This window comes from Solanum lycopersicum, chromosome 11, assembly GCF_036512215.1.
Source record: "Solanum lycopersicum chromosome 11, SLM_r2.1".
Lineage (NCBI taxonomy): Eukaryota > Viridiplantae > Streptophyta > Magnoliopsida > Solanales > Solanaceae > Solanum > Solanum lycopersicum.
The window spans coordinates 3,453,990-3,475,863 of NC_090810.1; the positions used below are offsets into that span (position 1 = coordinate 3,453,990).

The 21,874-nt window shown below is 35.5% G+C and overlaps 3 protein-coding genes across 3 annotated transcripts; 1 reads left to right on the plus strand and 2 right to left on the minus strand.

The window, feature by feature from the left end:
• Positions 1-2,465: 2,465 nt before the first annotated feature.
• LOC101250852 (uncharacterized) lies at positions 2,466-3,336 on the minus strand. Its single transcript, XM_004250030.5, has one exon. It carries the CDS (start codon positions 3,259-3,261, stop codon positions 2,692-2,694), a length of 570 nt encoding a protein of 189 aa, XP_004250078.1. The 5' UTR covers positions 3,262-3,336; the 3' UTR covers positions 2,466-2,691.
• A 531-nt stretch (positions 3,337-3,867) lies between these two features.
• Positions 3,868-13,859, minus strand: LOC101251141 (splicing factor U2AF-associated protein 2). Its single transcript, XM_004250031.5, has 14 exons — positions 13,702-13,859; positions 12,584-12,697; positions 12,121-12,255; positions 11,834-12,024; positions 11,100-11,333; positions 10,754-10,846; positions 10,616-10,654; positions 9,652-9,741; positions 9,423-9,525; positions 9,183-9,263; positions 6,527-6,603; positions 6,084-6,164; positions 4,823-4,914; positions 3,868-4,378 (listed from the first exon to the last, which is right to left on the minus strand). Exons 1-14 carry the CDS (start codon positions 13,769-13,771, stop codon positions 4,252-4,254), a joined length of 1,527 nt encoding a protein of 508 aa, XP_004250079.1. The 5' UTR covers positions 13,772-13,859; the 3' UTR covers positions 3,868-4,251.
• A 1,639-nt stretch (positions 13,860-15,498) lies between these two features.
• Positions 15,499-20,816, plus strand: LOC101251434 (uncharacterized). The gene is made up of 9 exons (XM_004250032.5): positions 15,499-16,084; positions 16,785-17,308; positions 19,079-19,129; positions 19,218-19,325; positions 19,454-19,549; positions 19,762-19,860; positions 19,953-20,012; positions 20,114-20,233; positions 20,465-20,816. Exons 1-8 carry the CDS (start codon positions 15,580-15,582, stop codon positions 20,177-20,179), a joined length of 1,509 nt encoding a protein of 502 aa, XP_004250080.1. The 5' UTR covers positions 15,499-15,579; the 3' UTR covers positions 20,180-20,233; positions 20,465-20,816.
• The last annotated feature ends 1,058 nt before the right edge of the window (positions 20,817-21,874 follow it).

The window sequence follows — 21,874 nt, forward strand, 5'->3', positions numbered from 1 at the left end:
AACATTTTTAATCTCTACTTTCACCAAATCACCATCGGTATTGATCCTCCATAAGTGAAATTAAGTGACCATCATTGAGTGGTGACAATAACAATAGGGATTTTGAGCTGATGGGATTTGATATCCTAACAGTTATGAGGAGTTCCTGCGTTGCTATCAAGGATCAACAACGAAGTCACCCTAGCTTTATGGAATAGACCAAACATACGAAACAAAGCCGAACAACTTGAGTATATGGTGACTTCTTGGAAGAACTAACAACAATTTTCTCGAGTGAGTGTATGGTGATTGTTTGGAGGAACTTACAACAATTGCTTGGAGTACTTCCTGCATTTTCTCCTCACTAGCACACTTTCTCGTGTTAGACAACAAGAAACTAGGAAAATTCTACTCCTACCGTCTATTGCTCAAAACTCTTCAAAAATTGTTGCCACACCCATGTCAGATTCTCCAAAATGCACTATTTTTGGAGAATCCAACACAAATCATCAACATTTTTGAAGAGTCGGAACTGGAGCAACATAACTCCTACTTAGTATCAACCTAATTGCAGTTGTTTAACCTAATGTCAAGGTTAAACAATACAAACAAGCAATAGTGTGATGTCATAAAGACATAATCAAATGGAGTATATTCAATTTCAACAATTACAGTAATCTTAAGAGCAAGAATTTCAGAACTCACTATTGTCTGTGACATTTCGTCGAACACCTTATCTTCATCAATGGAAAAAAGTTCCGCTACCAAATTTTACCCCTCTCTCTACTAACTTTACTCCGACTAATAATCCCAACTAATTTTAACTGGAGTCAACTTGATTCACTTAATTTGTTTATCTGAAAGTAAAAAAAAGTTGATACAACTCAAAAAATGACCATTGAAATCTTAACAAGAAAAGGTTAAAATTAAGAGTAACTTTTATATATAGAAAAAACATAAAAATCATATTGGTATGTTATAGCTATAGTTTGCACAATTATACTCCATATCAAACATAAATATGTATATTTCGTTATACATAAACAAAAAAAAAAGTTGTTGTATAATTTCGTTATACATATACAAAAAAAAAACAGTTGTATAATCTGTTTTGGTATACATATACAAAAGATGAATGATATAATATGTGTTTGTATAAAGCAAGACAAATAGGAAGACAAAAGAAAATTGGGCAGGGAAAGATCGTATTTGTATAATCATAAGTGTATAGGACGAAAATATATGCATTTGTTTTTGTATATATAATCTTATCTCACTTTATACAAACACAAACACAATGTACACATTTGAGTTTATATAAAATGAGAGAGGCGAGTGAGCGAGCGAGATTTTCGTGTGCTATATAGTCTATAAATTTTTTGTGATTCGAAACTCCCGAAATGAAATGGCCGAAATTTTTCATGGATGTTCGTTAAGACGTTGGAATGTATCCAGTGCGTCTCGCAGGAAAAACAAGCACATTTTCAATTTCAAACGAGGCCTAAAGCATGTAAACGCAAGTTTTTGTCGATTTTCGTGTGCTATATAGTCCATGGACCTTTTGTTATTCCGAATTCTCAAAACGAAATGACAAAAAATGTTCAAAGACGTTTGTTAAGACGTTGGCAATGTATACAATTCGTCTTGTGGGGAAAACTGGTGCATTTTAAAGATCAAACGAGGCCCAAAGCAGGTAAATACAGATTTTGCAGATTTTCATGTGCTATAGTCCATGAATTTTTTGTGATTAGAATTCTCGAAATAAAAAGGTTGAAACTTTTCATTGATTTCTATTAAGATGTTTGCTATGTATCCAGTTTGTTCAGTAAGAAAAACGCGCGGATTATTAAGTTCAAATGAGGCCCACAGAAGGTAAATACATATTTTATCAATTTTCGTATGCTACAGTCCATGAATTTTTTGTGATCCAGAAATCTCGAAACGAAACAGCCAAAATTTTTCATAAATGTTCGTGAAGACGTTGGCAAAAGTTCCTTCAAAATCAAACTTGAGGTTGAGGGTTCAAATCCCTATGTAACCTTTTTATTTTTTAGTTTCAATTTTTTCCTTCTTTTTTTTTAGTTCTAGGTCAGGTTTTCACATTTTTTTTAAAAAAAATAAAACATGCTAAAATGTGTATTAAATCCAAAAGAATTCAAGGGTCTAAAACTATATACTACTATTTCCTTGAAATTTTGTTTTGTTGACACGTTTATACTTTTATTTTTCAAAACTCCTGAACGAAAATCCTGAATCCGCCACTGATTATGGGACCTTATGATGAAACATGGCACAAGTGCAATCCTAGTCTAGGGTGGTTTCAAGGAGTACTTAATGTGAGTAGTATTAGGAATGTTATTCATACATTGCTTGTATGTTGAATATGTCCTAATATGAAGATATTATTATCGGAATTTTCATTTTAATAGAATGAATTAAATTGAGTGAAGTCCAATATGCACTTTGATCTCAATGAACACATTAAATTCCCCATAAGGTAACACAAAATTCATTTCTAATGAATTAGTAAGAACATATATTTGTATATATATATGATAGAACCAATAAGAAATACTCAACATACATTACACCCCCCACCCCCTACCCCCAACAAAAGAAAATAACCAAATGAATGAACAAATCATTGAGAAGCTATGATATATATAGCTTCTACCCCACCCCCCTCAATCCCATCCCCACCCCAACCCATTCTTAGACTTGAAAAGGCCATGGCCAATTCTTGATATCTTCTTCATCTTGAACTTTAGCACTTCTTTTCATACCAATAGATCCACCAACAACATTACCATCACCTTCAACATAAGCATAATATTTCAAGAAAAAAGCAAATGTAAGCACAACCCATTCAAGACAAAAGATCAATGCACACAATCCACCAGCTAATCGCAAAATCATTTCACCGTCTTCTTCCCTAACGTACGATTTCAATTTCCCGAGAAAATCCCCTGTTCTCGTAAATATCAGCACGAAAACAGAGCCCTGCAAGATCGCTGTCAAAACTGTAAAAACCATATGAGGGCCGTACCAATTTCCCATACTTGAACGAGTAGAAACCGCAGAGCAACCAAAAACAGCACCCCCAATTGTGATAATGTGGAGGAAGATGAGGAAGAAACCGCTTAACGAAGGGATAAGGCGAAGGGAAAGAGTCAAGAAAATGCAGCTGGAAGCTGCACCAAGAAGAATGTAGTTACATAAAAGGAAGAATTTTCGAGTACGGTGAAGAGATTCAGAGATTTCAGCGTAACTAGTGAACCCCATTTTTTTGAATTGATGAGATTTTTCAGAGAAGTTTTTGAGTTTTTTGTTAGTGAAGTGAAGAACAGAGTAGGAGTTTTGGTTATATAGGTGGAGGAGTTGGGGTAGGGGGTGGGGTGCAACGGTCATATTTTGTGAGTTTTATTGGAATATGACCGTTGTGTGGGGAAAAGAGGGAATTATTTAAAAAAATGATAATGACACTTTTGGACTATTTGTTAATGTTTAGATTATCTTTAATTATCATTAGTGTTCATGAGGTGCCGTTGTAGTTTGAATAATAAAAGACGTCTTAAAAAATAACTTTAACTTAAAAGACAGATAGTACCATTGTGAAGTGGTGCATTCATTCCTATTAAGAGAACACACCAAGACTCCGTAACTTTATAGAGTAGGAGAAGGTATTTCAAATCTTTTCATCGGAGAATCAAACCAGGACTAACGTCAAGTACCCTGCAGGAATTTAACATTTTGAAATAGTACACAGTGTATACCATACAAGTCCACATAAAATAACAAACAACACATCCAGGAAGTTTGAACAGAATAAGATGTATACGGAACTTACTCCTATCGTGCAAGGTAAAAGGAACGGAAGAGAAGAAAAAATGAAAGTGAAAACAAGTGATCATCAAACAAATTTTGGTAGCTACGATACTTACAAAGCACGTCATGTTACGAAAGTTCAAGTGCTAGAGAAAGTTCTACTCCACTTCACCAAGAAAAGACTACTTTCTCATTCCAATTGATCATGTTACATGTACTCCAAAGAAAACAACGAGATGACTCATTACTCGCGATTACAAATCTAGTTGGCATGCCACGAGGTCAGCGCCTATCAACACTTTTTGCAAGACATTGGAGTTCTCACGAAAATATGGCAGTCAGAATCTTTCAGAAAACGGATTCGTGTTCAAAGAGTTGCACAGACATATGGGTTGTATAGCAAGCAAAAATAAGTGTTGCTACTATTTGCACATGCAGAAAGCACACCTATGAATCAGCTTCAAGTTCAGCTCCAAACTTCTCCAACCTATCAGTTTCTTCATCTATATCTCGGACTAAAGCATGGTTAACAGATCCATCGTCCTCGCTAGCATGAATTTGCCTACCAGCAAACCTGTTGCAACAAATGAATATGAGTCAAATCACATAAAAAACAACAAGAACAATACACAGGTGCTGATTACTCTGCTGTTGATCTAGAAAAGAAACTTCACGAGATACACTAATGCTTGTTTATATGTATTCCATCCGTTCTAATTTATATTGTGTTTGACTAGGCATGGATTATAAGAAAGAAAGACAGATTTTTGCTAACACACTAAAAGTACAATTGGAACTTGTAGCCTTAAACATGCCATGGAATTTTAGTGGCCGTAAGAGAATGACATTAAAGGGATCCCAAAAATAGAAGGTCGTTCTTTCAAGAACAAACTAGAAAGGAAACAGTGTCTGTCATAATGGAACAGAGGAACTAATAAGTTTCGGTAAAAATCTTCAATGCAGTCTACATGAGATAACAAAAATTGTACATGCAGATGAAAACCAAGCAATCACTTACCAGCGTCCATTCATCGACTCAATGCACCTATGTGCATCCTTTCTATCCTTAAATTTGACCAAAACAACCCCTTGTGGATGATTCTCACACACCTGCAAAAGTGAATCAATGAATGAGATAAAACCACCAAAAGCCTCCTGTGATATCTTTCTCAACTCATAAGTTAAATATATAATATATTTCTCTGTTCTGATCTTTTTAACTCCTTACCCTAAATTGCAAAGTTTTCGAGGATACTAACCAATACAATCTTTTACTAGTTTTTATCACCTTAATCTTAGTGGTAAACCAACTATATATTTCTCAAATTTCAATGACTATTTAAACACTTGTTTGTCCAACTCTCGTATAATGAACTATTTGAACTTTCTACTCCTGCTCTTGGGAATTGAGACAGGAGAGTATGAAAACAGGAATAGCAACTCGGCATAAGATGCCGAACTCCTTGAGCTCCACCTTCATGTCCCACAAATGGGGAAGAAGCCCCACTCCCCGTCGGATTGGCAGTAAAAAAGAACTACATACACAAATATACAGCCAGTGTTTGTACCCCACTATAAAGGGAGTGTAAAAGCAGGTATAACATAGTCCCCAATATAAATGACAAATATGACATTAAAAGAAGTCCCAGACATCAGAAGAAAAAGAATGGATGCCCAACAAGCACACGATTTGTCAATTTGTCCTACTCACATTAAAGGACGTTGTGTTACTACTTAAAATAATCAGGTGTGCTTGTTTATGTAGTATTCAGAGAGCTAAAACATAAGCTGGTTTTATAACTCATATTTTCATTGACAAAGATTCTAATTTAACTAGCACTGTGACTCTTCCTCCGAGTAGTTGCTTATGTAGGGGTACTAGATTAAAGGAGCATCAAGGCCCAACATGCTGCACAAATGTAAAAGAGAAACAAGACGTCAGTAACCAAACCAGGTGAATTTACGAAACAGGCGTTTTTTTATTTCCTGCATTTGACTTGCTACTAACAGCTGATGTTTACAGCCAATTGTTGTTCTAAGATTATAAAAGGTACTTATAATCTTGAAGAACTGGAATTCCTACTTTACTGACAGGTGAAAAGAGCAAAATAACTTCACACAGAACTATATAACTTAGAAAGCAAACCCAGAAGGTGCACATATCACCCTACGTTGGTTGGCAAAATCACATCAGTAACTTATCTCTACTAGAAACAAGGCATATTTATCAGACATATATAAGCAATATTATAATGGATTTAATGAGAACTGGCAAATACCTTTACCAAGTCCACTGGACCAAACTTTGAACATTCCTCTTGGACGTCTTGCTGTAGCTCAGAACATAAATTCTCTTCCTCCTATTGACAACATTAGAAGTGCATTAGCTCAAAGCCCAGAAACAATAACTAAAAGGTAATTCTCACATTAAAGAAGTCAGCAAGTAGAAAAACTACAAAAAATAACATGTTGGTAAAGGCAACAGCAAGACAGCTGCCTGGACTAAAAAAACGCGGAACTCCTGAGGAACTTCCTCCACTTCATTATGATTAATATAGGCTACGATTGCTTATTACTATGTTACGTTTGCCACTAGTTTACAAAAGTATGGTAGTTTGGTAATTGAAATTTTTTTGTTAACACCTTGAAGTACAATTTAATGTTCCGGTTAGGCTGAAATTGAAAAATAACAAACATGAGTATCAAGACATAGAAATGTTACCCGCAATTCAGCTGGTGTGAACATGTAGCGAAGCAAAACAGTAGCTGGAACCAATATCTTTGAGTCATCCCGACCACCTGATAATGTCAGTGATAAAGAGAATTAAGAGGGGACAAGGGGAAAAGCAATATGCTGTAGGAGAAAAGGAAAATACTGCATTGAACAGAAACTTTTTTTTTTTGAAACTTGGAACTTTATTGAACAGATAAGATCTTACCATAAAAACAGAGCTTCAAATCAATTATATAGAAGAAATAATCAATAATAATAAGTTAATAACTTAAGAAGCAACAAAGAAGATCAGTGAATGTTATGTGTCCCGCAGTGTTGCGACTTGTGCATGCTCCAGATGTCCAGGCATGAGCATGAGAAAAGGTGTTTAAGTGTCCCACATTTTGTGGAGAAAATGGGTTGTAGTCTCCTTATGTTGTCTAGGGCAATTCTCACCGCTTAAGCTAGCTGTGTTGAGAAAGGACTGTGGTCCATTTATACAAGTGAAATTGTTTTTTGAATCCATGATGCTGTTTAACGGTTTTAACTTGCCAACACTCTAATACCCCTCACACCATCGACTTATAATCCTCCATACTCAAAACACTTCCAGATACAAATAAAAAGCGAAACTAAAAGCTGAACCATCTGAAAACTCCAAAGCCAGTATCTTCCTTTAAGAAGAGTTGAAAAGGAACATACATCTGCCCTTTCTCGACGCATTTCTTTATTTTTTTTAATAATGGTAACGACTTTTAGAAAATAAAATTGACTGGACAAGTTGTGTGGTCAAGCCCAAAAGTTAGGTTTACCGCATGGCTCATGACACCTATCTAGATGAAATTTAAAGCATCAAAAATATTTTCTGGCTCTGCTGTACATTCTTGTTTACACCAAAAATAGAACAGGACTAGACAATCCATTTCAACTTCTTGTTGGAGCTTCCTTTATCTTCAAAGGATCTCCGATTTCTTTATTTCCATATTGTCACCAGATGCAAGCAGGGACAATCCTCCATTTCTCTTCCTGATTAGCTATCCACCCTCCTCTATCTGAACTAACTAAAATTGATGTTATAATCTCTGGCATAGCCCATCCGATGCCCCCGGGGATGGAAAATTTTCCACAGTTGGTCAGCCTAGTTGAAGTGTAAAGGGAGATGGTGAATTATAAGTGCCTGCTCTCCACAAAGATCGCGTCTAGAGCATAGCCAAAAACTCCTTCTGGATAGATTTTTCTGTGTTAGAACTGCCTGCTTAGCCAGTAATTTCTTTAGACAGAGACTATGTTTAGTTATTCCCATAAACCCCATCCCACCCCCAACATTACTTTGAGTAAGCTGATTAAAGATGCTCTATATCTATGTTTTGATACACAAATACAGATGTAATGGCAAGTGAATTGATTCTTCACGCTTTATGTTTTTGTTCTTTTATCTTTAAGCTTGAACTAGCTCAGAAACATAAGACCATGAGTTCATTAGCATTCCTCTTCTGAATGGAACAAGGTCTGTCAGACAGAGCACCCCTGCAAGGATGTAGGAGATGAGAAGGAATAGAAAGGGGCCCCAAGCAGATCGCCTTTTCTTTTCCTTTCATGGCTAGGTAATAGTTAATGGAATATCTGAGGCTTTTTTTGCTTTGTGGAGTCAACTTGTCCAACTAAAGCCACTAGTAGGTCAGCAGGTCTCTCGTCTACGGAAGGGACAGCACCTATACCCAATCCATAAAGTTCAACTCTTGCTCAAGAAAGTGAAAAATTTTGATGTCCACGCGGCTGAAGGATATAATAACTGGCAAGTAAAGCTGTGAACAGGATTCCCACTCTAACCTGATACCAGTAATCTGGACATCTAGTGCACTCACTCATTTTTTCTTTCAGATAAGCCAACCCGAAGAAGGAAATGCAAGGGTGTTAGCTGTCTGGATTTAAAAACGAAGGAAATAAATAAGGGCTACTTGATGGTGCAGAGTGACTGTCTCTTCATGTAAGGACAGCCATACAGAGTAGGTAAGGCAGTACTCCGGGAAGGAATTTGTCAGAATGCATGAGTGACAGAGCTCGGTGACTGGAAATTTCAGGCCAAGGGTGGATAGATAGGAGGAAACGATGACCTAGAATGAGAACACAAAGGTAGTGATATGTGAGTCTATCATGCACTTGCCAGAGGCTAATTGAGCAAACAGTGGCAGGTTAAGATGCAAGAGAGAAGTAGAACTGGATGCTACTACACTGTAACTGTTAAAAACATGTCGGCAATCCAAGTAAAGCCACAACATAATACAAATAAGATCGCCTATGAAATGTCTAAGGAAAACAAACAAACAGATTTACGATGGAAGCTTTGAATACATTATGTTTCAACCAATTAAGAATCATCTATCGTGTCAGTTCAGCTATTGCAAACTGTAATGATGGTTTCAGTCACTAACTTATTCCAAAAGTATCAAGCAAAATTCACACAGAGCAAAGATCCAATTATGCAGATATAAGCAAACACATACATCTTAGACAATATTACTCAATAAGCTTCAGAATGTTGAAAAACAACAACACAGCATTTCAGGAACTCTATAAGCAAACAATTCTTAGAACCACAAGTAACATGAAAAGGTGATATTGTGGCATAAAACCAGATTTTGAGTAAAAGACAGGTAAGACATACCCCAGCCAAGCATCTTCTGCTCAACTTTTTGGAGTTTCTTCTTTCTGTGCTTGTCTGATTTCTTGGGTATGAACCTCTCCCCTGCAAAATCAATAAAGGTTTCCCCATAGGAAACAATTAGGCACTCAAGTGACAATAAATGCATAAAGCTGACCCATGCTTTATTTGGTCAATGTATTAGCAAGACTAATCATCAAGTACAGCTTGATACAATGCACCAAAGAACATAGGTTTGTTTACCTTTTTGCTCAAACTTTGCTGGAGTAACTGTCATAGGAATTTTGTCACCTGGCCGTAAAGGTGCACCATCCAAAATTTTAATGGCTAGATCAACTGAAGGCTCCTAATGCACAAAGGTTCCCCAATGAAGATAAACACATGAATAACAATTGCAACAAATAACTCCAAAATTTTATGAATAATTAAAAACTCCAAACATCATTGTTGTACTTGAGAAAAGAATCATTACCTTAAGATATGTTACAAGTGCATCACCTTTCTTCCTTCCAGTTTCTTTGTCAAAATAAATCTTCACTCGAGGCCTTTGTGTTTCCGGATCCTACAATTTTTTTAATAACTCACCATTAAAATTCTACACTGGTTTGTAAATACAAAAACAGGACAGTTGAATGTCCTATAAGCCATGTCAAAAGATCACAACTTGACAAGCTAAAATGTTTAAACTCCCTAATAAGCTTATAGAACTCTCCTTTAAAGTCGTGTGGTGCAACTATCACCATAATTGTGCTTATAAGACGGATTTAGATTCATTAAATACACATGATGCAACAGTTACTAAAATCAGTCAATGGAGAAAAAAGCAGTCAAGTGATCCAAGAAAAAACAACTAAGCAAGGAAGATAAAAGTCATAAAAGGAATTCAGCATCAAACAATCAAGGAATCAGGGCTATCAGTTCTTATTTTTATGACAGTGGTGTCCAGGCCAACTTGTGCACACCTCGACTAATTCTACGGGCACCTGCTACAGCCCAAGGCTTTTGGGCAGATGTTGAAGAAACCACCTAGTGAATTCTGCCCCGGGAATTGAGCGTGAGACTTCATGATTCTCAACCCACTTCATTTACCACTAGGCCACACCCTTAGGTGCAACAATCAGGGTTATCAGTTGCAAATGTATTAAGTTACTCTATGATGTCTTTAGGCCTTGAGACTGTGACTTAAGTTATTTAATAGGAAATATCAGATCACCAATAGTAAGACAATATTCATTTGCATATCCATAATGTTTTTGGATGAAAAAAAAGTGAAACCCAGAATAGCAAAAAGTACAGAACCTGCAATGCATCTTTCGCCAAAATACAGGGAATGCTAAGCAGAGATCAATTAAATGACCCTGAGAGACTAGATGTGACCATATTAATCTTCAGAATCAAATTTCCATAATATAAAGGTAAAAGAAGAAGTTCCGCACCTCCTTTATGATCCCACACTTTGAAAAGACTTCAACCACCTACAATGATCTCCACATTAGTGTAGCATAATAAAGAAGTCAAGAGAATGTTGCACTTCTCACAAATTTATAGGAACAAACAACAAAATTGCTAACTACCTCGTCAACAGTGACGTCTTCTGGCAAGCCTGTAATATAGACATGAGTATTGACTTTTAATTCGAACCAGCTATCTGGAGGTTTATTAGCTTCCTGTGCAGGCAATAGAAAATGAAAGATGTGTTAGGAGAAGGAAGAGAGCCACATTGAATAATGCCTGCTCATCTCAGGGGGACATGGAATCGTGCACATCATAACAAATGAAAAACAACCAATTAATTTATGATTTTTTAATATCTAAATATAATAATAATAAAAAAAAGATGAAACCTGAATCCAGACAACTAACAGACAAAAGCCAAAAGTAACCTTTGACCTGGAGAAACATAAAATTTAAGAGTGAGACCTTCTTTTCAGCAGCTTTTTCAGGCTCATCTTTTTCAGTCAGTTTCCTCTTGCCATTATGTGTTGCTGTGGCAGTTTCAATTGAATTTATAGCATTCTTATTAGCCTCAGTATTATCCATGTTCTTGTTCTCATTTCCAGAAGAAATGTCAGCGGGCAATGTAGGGAAAAGTTCCTCCTCTTCAGCGTAAGTCATATCTTCTAGACGATAGTCCGTTTTATCGGTTGGATCTTCCTATAAAACATCATCTGATCAAGACACTTTCCAACACAAATAAATAAAGGAACAGAAGTACGAGTCACAAAGATGTACTCTTTCTTCTTTTTTTTCATTTTTTTGAAATTATTGATAAAGAACAATGCAACATCGAGCATAATTATGAGACTAACAAAAAAAGCGCTTTTGCTTTTTCACAACTGTGGTGTCTGGGGCAACTTTCGTGCACCTCGACTAATTCCACGAGATATGATATCTACCACCTCCTACCAACAGTGCCAGGTAACTCTATCCACCAAAGCTAAGGCAAATGGAAAGAGATTGCCTAGTGTTTTTTGTCTAAGAAATGAACCTGAGACCTTATTAGTTCTCAATTCACGTTACTGACCACTAGGCCACACCCTTGGGTGCCTTTTCTTTTCTGTTTTAAATGACCCACATGTGTTTTACATCACAAAGTTAAACTTCTGAAAGACGAGGGAACAAAGAAGACAGCCAGAAGTAATATATTATATTACCTGAGGTACCCACACTCTAAGAGCCTTATCCCATTTGTACCTAGTTCCGTCATCATCAATGAACTCATCTTCACCATCTGGAGGAGTTGAAGGCCTTTGATCCTCATCAACTGCTTGCTCGTCCTCTGCCTCTTTCACTTCCTTTTGAAACTTTTCATACTCATCAAATGGATCACTAGAAGTCAAAGAAACTGCAAAAACAGGTAACAGACATCTCAGCCAAGTACGATATAGTGTTAAGTTATTACATTTCTGCAGGTTCACCTCTTAAGTGATGAATCCCTCACCTGAATTTGTATCACCAGTGCTCTGCTCAGCTACATCAGTCAGCAATCCAGGAATCGAGCAAAGTGGTTGCCATTCACTCCTTCCTTCCGACCATGCTAGTGTACTCTCCAGGAGGTATCCAGCAGAGTAGTGCTCTATCCATGTCAAGAAAACAAGCTTAAAAATATCCAAACATACCATCTGAACATCATACAGCTGAATAAAATTGTTCAAGATAACGCTAATAGTTACGGATGCACTGAAACTTCAAAAAATAAGGAAACAAAGACAACAAAATAGAGAGCCAGAAGGCATTGAACTCAAATGAACACCTAAGTAATGAAGAAAACCATCAAATACAAAATCATCCAATTTAAACAAGGAAATCACTAGTATCAGTTCGTCTCATAAGCAATCATTCAATGAGTGAACGGTAAAATGTTTTTCATATACTCATTGAAGAGTGGAAGTTTAGGAACTTACCACGCAATTCAGATATTGTATACGGGCCTAGTTGCTGTTGATCTTGGGCAAGCACATACCAACCCACTTCAGAACTCACTCCAGAAGTTGTATACAAACTACTGTTGCCTTCACCTACAACAGAGATACAAGAATCAAACTTCTTTTCTTCGCCCTATGAAGCACCCAGCATGCATATTTGCAGAATCCAAACATAATACATCCCCGCCAGCAAGAGCAGCCCAACCCCAAAAGGGAAGGCAACATGAAAAGAAGCACATAATGAAAACTCATACTAGTATTTAAATATTTAAAAGATTCGAAAAGTTGAATCACAAAGTCTTTCAAGAAGTCACATAAGATTGTACAGCAACAACAAAAACTGTATTTGAAAATTTACTACTTGAAAAACTTCAAACAAACTACACATAAGATGGTACAACAACAACATACGTGTAATGGAGTCTGGGAAGGTAGAGCGTATGCAAAACTTATCCCTTCCTTGGGAGGTAGAAATGTTGTTTCCAGGAAACCCTCAGCTCAAGGAAAATCAATTCAAAACAATTCAAAATGTCACATGGGATTCTAAAACCTAAAAAACTCCCAGGGTTTTACTCTAGTGGTAGGAGACACATCATGGGTTCACAACGCGCTGCAGACAGAACTTCTGGTATTTAAGCAGAGAAGGATTCAGATATCAAGAAAACAATTGCCAAACCTAAAAGGAATCTCTATCCCTATACTTAATCCTATTGTCCGTTACGACATATTAATATTAAGCACAATCCTCACCAAAATTTCCAACTGTGTTTATTACTTCCAAATCCTTATAGTTTTTCTTCCATAACCCTTCAAAAAAGCATTATTTTTTTAAGCAATAACTTTCCATAACATTGAAAAAATTGAGAAACCATATCCTCCTACTATCACTGAGCAGAAAAACAGTATCTGCAATAACAAATTTATAATTTTTATCCCTCCAAATGAGAAAAATCAGTCGACCCATTTAAAATTATAATATGATACTCGAAACCCATCTCCTAAAATATATAAATAACACATATACACAAGCATATCTCTCGATAAACAAAGGCACACACATACTGGGTTAATTTGCACATATATAGACTATAACTGACCCGTATAAGACGTTTGTGGTAATTGTTCTTGCTGAGGAAGATGATCTTCAGAGGCATTCAATGATGCCATTGAATTTGCTTTTCCCCAGTCTTCTAGCTTCTTCTTTGTGCTGCTGCCTCTTCTTCGTTTTTGTTTTTTTTTTTACAGAGAAGAACTGTATAGGAAATGCATAAAGAAATAGTTCAGAGGGGATTCGGGTCGGATCTTTGAAATCGGGTGCAAATAGTTCGGGTTTAATGAACATAGCAATATGGGTTTGGGAAGTTGGAAATAATATTGATTTTTTTTTTCGCGATTTACCATAGGCGTAACTTAAATCAATTTCAATACTTTAGAAGTAAATTAGTTAGATTTACACTAATTTGTAAAATATTGCGTATCTTATAATTTTTTTGGTCCTCGAATATGTATATCTACATGTATATATCAATTAGTAGTGTATCTAATTAAATAATATAACTGAAAGTCATAAAATAGTGAGTGTGTCTAATTGAAAGTTATTGATTAAGGAGAAAATCGTACGTGTAACAATTTTAAAGGATATGACATATCACAAACTCCAAATAAATCAAAACAATTAAAAACTTTTTTTTTTTTGCGATTCAATAAAATTTAGATTTTTTAACTCAAATTTATGAATACATATATGTGTGTGTGCGCACGCGCGTGTCAGATACACATATAGTTAATAATATACAATGATAAAATTTATATATATATTTATTGTGTAACTCAATAATATATGAGATAAATGCGTAACTCTAATTTACATATACATTAATCAAATATAATGATAAAAATAGGATAGTCTTAATTTAATAACGTGTCAAATTCATTAATAATGTGTTAGATACATGCGTGAATCTTGTTTATTGAAACTTTCGATTACATTCCTCACTAATCCGATATTTCACCAGAGTGGTGTTTGCTTCACCTTTTGGTTTATCGTTATTGTTTGTTGCGCCTGGATCTGACAGATTTTCGACAGAGTCACTAAAATTTTGATTTTTTCAACACCTCGACTAATAAAGTTTAAAACAGAGATCCTCAAAATCGCTTTTGAAGTTATTTGCCTATCAAAATCGCTAAGAGGTTAAAATCAGTGTGGCCATGAATTTTCACGTAGGATGCATCGATATATGGTTAGGCTTGCATTCGTCGTTTCCTCGTCAGCTTGTGGATTTGAGTAATGATTAAATAGATACAAATTTGAATATGTAATATCTGCTTTTTTAGATGTGATTTTTAAAAATTTAACGGTGAAAATCGTACTGTACAGAAGGAGGAGAGAAAACAATGATGGAGGACTTGTGTAAGAGGCTAAAGAGAGCGGACAAAAGTTGATTGACATGAAGACCTGTAATTGTTTAAAAGTATAAATAGTATTAGTATATATGATAGTAAAATATGTTTAATTAAGTAATTCTGCCTTTCTTAACTGTATTTTCAGAAATCATTAACACAAACCTTTTCATTATTAAATGATTGTTTTTCACAGCGATACAATCTTTCACATGAGTAATATTTACTTCGTCATCTAATTAAATTCAACTCATACAATATAAAATATATTTTAAAAAACTATTTTATTAATTTTTCCTTCAACAACTCGAATTCAAAAATTCTAATTTTACAATAATATCACTTTACCAATACTACCATAAATCTTAGATAATTACTTGATTGGTAATAGTAATACATGTAATGCAAAATAATAATAATAATAATAGAAAATAGAAATGCTTTGTGTTGACGACCCGTATTTATAACCCGACCCATATTTTCCGACCCGACCCACTGATGTAATACCCTAAACCCTGGCTTTAATGGCTTCTTCATCACTTCCCTGGCTTCACAGCATTTCTGCATGATCAAAGATGAGCTGCAGAACGACGACGTTTTGGACTCGGATACTCCGCAATCAACTGCGGTTTACCCGTAGTAAGCCACCATCTTCCGCCGCCGGCGCAGCCAAGGAACCATTTCTCCGGCACCCATTTCCGCCGCATTCTGTACTAACTCCTCGTTTCTTCTCTACGGCGTCCTACAACCGGACACCGTCAGCGGAGAGGGTAATTCAAGAGCTGTTGCTTGATGTGGAAAGGGACAAGCAAAGGGAAAAGGAAGAAAGGAAGAAGAAAGGATTAGATACAGCTGATATTGATGCTGAGGAGAATGAGGATTCCATGGGCGTTGGTCCATTAATTGAGAAGCTTGAGAAGAAGAAGCTCAAGGAGGAAAAGTTTAGCTTTGAGCCTACGGATTCGGATTCGGAAGATGATGATGAGAGGTGGACTCCTGATGCTATTAACAAAAAATGGGAAGTTTTTAATAAGAAGTTTAAACGACATGAAGAGCTTCTCAAGAACTTCACTGATGCAGGTACAGTGATTTCATTTTTGAGACATTAATGGTTCAAGTAGAATGCAAAGATTTGATTTTTCCTCCTGGGTCGTTTTGTAGCTAGTAAAGAGACAACTTATCCCCGTATTAGTTTTTACATGAGTTGTACAATGCTTGGTACCTGCTTAGAAACTAAATTACGCATTTGGTTTGTAATTTAGAAACACCTATAACTAATACATGTGTAAGTTACGAGCGAATTTGTATATTATCTTATGAGGGGTAAAGAAATGGGATAACTAATATCTTCGTTACTAGTACCTACATAATTCTGATCGGCTACCAAATGACCCCTAAGTGGTTATTAGCTTACTTATGTCCTAAGAAAATGACATAGGAGAGAAGGCACAAAATAATGTTAGTTTGCTAACACTGTGAAAGCTTTGATAATTGGTGGGATTGGAAAGTTAGTCTCAGTTTTTTTTGTTGTTTATAGGATGGAGGTGAGCAAATGGTTATGTCTGTTACTTTTAGTTAATGTAATTGTTAGTGGAATGGTTTTTGGTTTGGGTTTATTAGATAGGTTGGAATATGTAAGGAAAAAGAATAACATACTGTTAGAACTATGTTTGTCTGTGCATATGTATGTGAAGTTCAACTATGTGAACTGACTTGCAAAACCAACTGAAAGCATTTTATTGTCGAATTGGAATTGACAAATTATGGAAGTTTTGACCAGAGACACTTGATGATGCATACAAATGGATGAATAGAATTGACAAGTTTGAGGAAAAGCATTTCCGACTGAGACCAGAGTATCGGGTGATTGGTGAACTGATGAACCGCCTTAAAGTGTCTGAGGGTAAGGAAAAATTTCTTCTGCAGCAGAAGGTGAATAGAGCCATGCGAATGGTGCAGTGGAGGGAAGCTTATGATCCCAACGACCCAGAGAATTACGGACTCATTCAACATCAGCAGGTGGGACCCTCTGTAGATCTCTTAGAACATGCTGGGTTTGAAAAGGAAAAGGGGATGATTCAAGGAGGAGATGATGATGACGACGTAGAGTTTGACGACATGAAAGAGAAGGATGATATATTGTTAGAGAAGCTCAATGTCATTGACAGGAAACTTGAAGAAAAGCTGGCTGAATTGGACCACACCTTTGGGAAAAAGGGTAAGCTTTTAGAAGAGGAAATCAGAGATCTTGCTGAAGAGAGGAACTCGTTAACAGAGAAGAAAAGAAGACCTCAGTACAGAAAAGTAAGCACCAACTCTTACCCTGGTCACTTAACGCTATATAAGTCTCTCACAAATTTTCTTGTTTCTGAATTCGGATTGTTAAGTATTTCCTTTTGATGGCATGCATTGTTTTGTCATCATCCTGAAAGTGTCCTACTTTACCAAAAACTGCTGTCAGATTCGCCCGGCAGTGCTACAAACGTGCTGAACTAGATTTAAATTTTGATTTGTCTTGTTTCATTGTGTCAGGGTTTTTTCTTGCAGTATGAAACTTTTCGCTCCATTCATTTTCTGGAAAATTTCATCCCTTCTTGAGCCTTGGGTTGTGTTTCTAAGAAGTACTGGGCTGATGGATTTCTCAAAAATAAAATATGTTTGTGTTTCTTTGAATAGAAAAAAGACATTTCGAAATGAGATGAAAACAATGGGTTTACTTTCTTGCAAATGGGACTTAACTTTTGGGAAGTTGTTTCAGGTGGAGAATTCTAATATTTATCCTGCTAATTTTCTGTTAAGAAAAATGAGAAGTTACAAGAAGCATGTTGTTGGTACCAAAATACTTCAAGGCCAGACTCATACACCACATGTTCACATGTCTGATCGCTTCATAGCATATAGAAGGAATAGTATTTAACTAATCGCTTTCTTAAAAGACTTAAGCTTCTTGGTTTAATTTCCTGTGACGGCTTCCTTGAAATGATTGTGGTGTTTCTTTCTTACGTATTTGGCAGTACTGATTATGTTTTTGTTTGGTTGTGTTCTTCATTCTGTTAGCGGAACAGGTTAATATTACAAATCAATGTTATTTTGATAGAATTTTGCTTGAGGTCTGGCATCTAATGGTATTTTCCTAAGCTGTATTGCAAGAAAGAGAATCTTTTTAGTTAAAGATTGGACCCCAATCTGCTGGCAGGAAAGTAGAACTGTAGAAGCATGCTGTATCTTGCTCTTGCTTATGCAGTGTTCAAAAACTCGTAACCTCTGGTAGATCAGTCTATGGCCAAAAAGGTTCCTCTGTTTTTGTAAGGGGGAAGGAGGTGCTGGTCTTCCCTCTTCCCGTGATAGTACTTGGTAGGAGGCCTTTTTGTTGAGATGCTGCTGAGTAGTGTATATTGACATTCTTCTTTCTGATAAACTAAATAGCAAATCTGAAATGTCCCTGACAGAAAATGGAAAAAAAAAATAGAATAAGGACTTCATCAAAATAGAATAAGGATGATAGAGTGGAGTTGGCATGAAATGAACTAATTAATTCTTGTCCTGGGCTAGTGATCCCAAACGCTTCATTATGAGAAAGGAACACTGGATGATCCCAAAATGCTTCGTCTAGTTTGCTTGCCTTCTTGAGTTCTATGACCAAACAAAAGGAGGACAGTATATATTTAGTTGTCTGATATGAGGGCTCATCCTTAAGCCTCCAGAAATTGCAAGTTTCAATAGGTGCGTGCTATTGAAGTAGCCCATCTGAGAGTTTGGATCATGGTTAGGTCCAAGTTGTGAGAACTTGTAAAATATGCTAATATTTTTGGTATTCCTAAGGCCCACACATGAAGTGGGAATCCTGTTTCCTCATTTGCATACATCATTTATTTCTATGTTGAGGATTCTTATGACTGACTCAACTCAAGAACGTTTACATAAATAAATATGACCCTATGAGGACATGTTTATGATTATCGAGATTTAGAGTATATATATTTTAAAGTTATTTCGTAGAATTGATGTTTCAGTTTTATTGAATTGGATGTTATCATGCTTTCATCTTCACTTATTATTTCTTCATGATGGCAGGGTTTTGATGTGAAACTCATTAATGTCAATAGGACATGTAAGGTTACTAAGGTACTGCAGCTATTGAATGGATTTTTCTTTCTTCCTAAATGGAGCTTGAATGAGCTATTTCACAAATTTTAGCTGAAATATGATACAGGGGGGACAAGTTGTCAAGTATACTGCTTTGTTGGCTTGTGGGAACTATCACGGAGTTGTTGGTTTTGCAAAAGCAAAAGGTCCAGCTATTCCCATTGCCCTGCAAAAGGTACATGAGTCAGTTTATTGTTTAACCATGGCATATAAAGCATGTGCTTCATTTTTGTCAATGCCTTAGCTGAATGATTCTGTATGAAAAGAAGACTTTTTTTTTAAAAAAAATAAAAATTTCTGCAGGCATATGAGAAATGCTTCCAGAACCTACATTATGTTGAACGGCATGAGGAACATACAATCTCACATGCAGTTCAAACGAACTACAAAAAGACCAAGGTACCAACTATTCTGATAACAGATTTTAGTTGTTTTCTTTTGATAATTTTTCTTTGATCATACACGTAGAAAATCCATTGTGATTTTCTGCTTATGCCTTCTTTAAGAAAAAGAATCTTGGTTTTCTGTATATAGAGGTAACGTTTACATATTTTTTGTTTTTCTTTCAACTGTTTGGTCTTTAACCTTTGCCTACTTGCACCTCTATTCAGGTATATCTGTGGCCTGCTCCTACTCAAACAGGGATGAAAGCAGGTAGAACTGTCCAAACAATTTTGCATCTAGCGGGTTTCAGGAATGTGAAATCGAAGGTAACTGTATCATAATTCTGATCAAGCGGGTCACATAATATTGAAATAGGTATTTATTCAGTGCCATCATTGTAACATCATACTTTTTGCAGGTTGTTGGCTCAAGGAACCCACATAACACAGTTAAGGCTCTCTTCAAAGCTCTAAATGCGGTACGTCCATGTTTTGCTTGTGAATTGTTGCTACTTTCCCACTCATGCTCCCTTTCTTTGTTTTCTAAAATTTGACTTCTTCCTCATTATCTTTGGATTAGATTGAGACACCCAAGGATGTTGAAGAAAAGTTTGGGCGAACTGTTGTCGAGTCATACTTATTGTAATAAGCATTCTCAACATTTCTGTGGTGTTTCATGGCACCTTTTTCGTCATAGCAGGTAAGAACTCAAAGTCCGTTAGTCTCATATTTTCCCATTTGTTCTTTGTCCTCATCATACCACCATCCACACATTGAGATTCTTCTAGATTCATCGGTGTACTAGTTGGAAAATAGTTATGTATATACATTCGTTCGATGACCAAGTGTATCTAATCTTGATATATTCACTAATCTGGCATTTCAAGGTTTGAAATTCTGGGTTAATTAACTGTTTCTCTTGTTTTGGCAGATCATAAACCAAGGAGAGGTCAAAACCATGAGCCCATCAATGGTTTCATAAGCTAGTTTAACTTATTTCTTTTACCTTTCCTTTTGGTGATTTGGTTGTTGTTGGTGTAGTAGTGTTACAAAATAGATGATGATTTCTAGTAGACCATTCATAGGATTTTATTGTTTTTACTTTTCCTACTTCAGTTTCGATTAGTTCACAAGATTGAATAGTCAATTCTCCTTCGAATCTCGATTTTGATTGTTCTCCAAGAATATTGAGCCATGAAGATACTACACATATGTGGCCCATTGTATTAATCGAGTCATTCATTAAAGTTTTCGAATACGAAATAAAATCATTTTCCAGTTAATTTTACGTTCATTGTAATGTGAGTGGAGTTTACGTTATGCACACTCAAAAGATAGCGACTACCGGGGATGAACTTTAGTCTCGACTCTTATGACGTTGTTTGCGTTGGTAACTCATCAACTCTATTTTTTTTTATTTAAGATGACGTGTATTTTCATAATATTATTATTATGTAATATTATCAAAGAAGATTTAAGTAAAAGTATAGTGTAAAATCTCTATAAATTAATATTTGGTAAATAATAATCTCTCTAAAATAGTTTTTTTTTTAATTCTAATTTGGGTTAATGGAAAAAATCACTAATTTCGATAAGATAATATATTTTCAGAAGACCTCTATATAAATCTAGTTGAACCTCATCTCTAACTTTTCTTATTGCATTCAAAAGCTCTGGTGTTGTTAAAAATTGTGAAGAGTTTTAGATGTGATAAGTGTTTCCTTACGTGTAATTGGTTCCAAAGGTATAATATCATCTTCAACTTCATCATCAACATTGTTTTTTCTGATTGTATTCACAATTTCTTTTAAGCGCTGGACATATGAACATGTATCACTTCCATCTGAATAATTCAACGGGTTATTGACATTCATTTTATCGTAGTAACCGATATTATTAATCATGACCTCAAATTCATGAATGACGTTTTCACAAGTCGATTCATTCAAATTCTCTGAAATTACATCCCTTGTTAAACATTTGTTGTCCAAAAAAAAATTGCAAAATCGATAGCATCCAAAACATTAATATTTGTTGAATTAGTTTGTTCCACTTCATAGTCTTATAATATCCTATGACAAAATCTGTTCGATAATATATCTTGAAAGCTGTTATTATTAAAACGTCACAAAATTGAAATTACTAAGATACAATATTTAAACATATTCGTTGTACTTTATGTTAATTTTTTAAAATATGAAATCAATAAATATAATACGTAAATTATTGAGATACAATAACTTTTATATAATCAAAATTATTTATTATTTTTAAATAAATAAATATTAATTCATCAACTAAATAATATTTTTATAAAATAATAAAATTTCATGATTCCACC

What these genes read in the sequence shown, in the direction of transcription:
- LOC101250852 (XM_004250030.5), bottom strand. Translation starts at nt 3,261, where the DNA reads ATGGGGTTCACTAGTTACGCTGAAATCTCTGAATCTCTTCACCGTACT.
- LOC101251141 (XM_004250031.5), bottom strand. Translation starts at nt 13,771, where the DNA reads ATGGCATCATTGAATGCCTCTGAAGATCATCTTCCTCAGCAAGAACAA. An exon ending in AAAAAGCTGCTGAAAAGAAG is followed by an intron (nt 10,847 to 11,099) that starts GTCTCACTCTTA and finishes TTGCCTGCACAG; the next exon opens with GAAGCTAATAAACCTCCAGA. An exon ending in GAGTCGATGAATGGACGCTG is followed by an intron (nt 4,379 to 4,822) that starts GTAAGTGATTGC and finishes TTGTTGCAACAG; the next exon opens with GTTTGCTGGTAGGCAAATTC.
- LOC101251434 (XM_004250032.5), top strand. Translation starts at nt 15,580, where the DNA reads ATGAGCTGCAGAACGACGACGTTTTGGACTCGGATACTCCGCAATCAA. An exon ending in TTCCCATTGCCCTGCAAAAG is followed by an intron (nt 19,326 to 19,453) that starts GTACATGAGTCA and finishes AAATTTCTGCAG; the next exon opens with GCATATGAGAAATGCTTCCA. An exon ending in TCAGGAATGTGAAATCGAAG is followed by an intron (nt 19,861 to 19,952) that starts GTAACTGTATCA and finishes TACTTTTTGCAG; the next exon opens with GTTGTTGGCTCAAGGAACCC.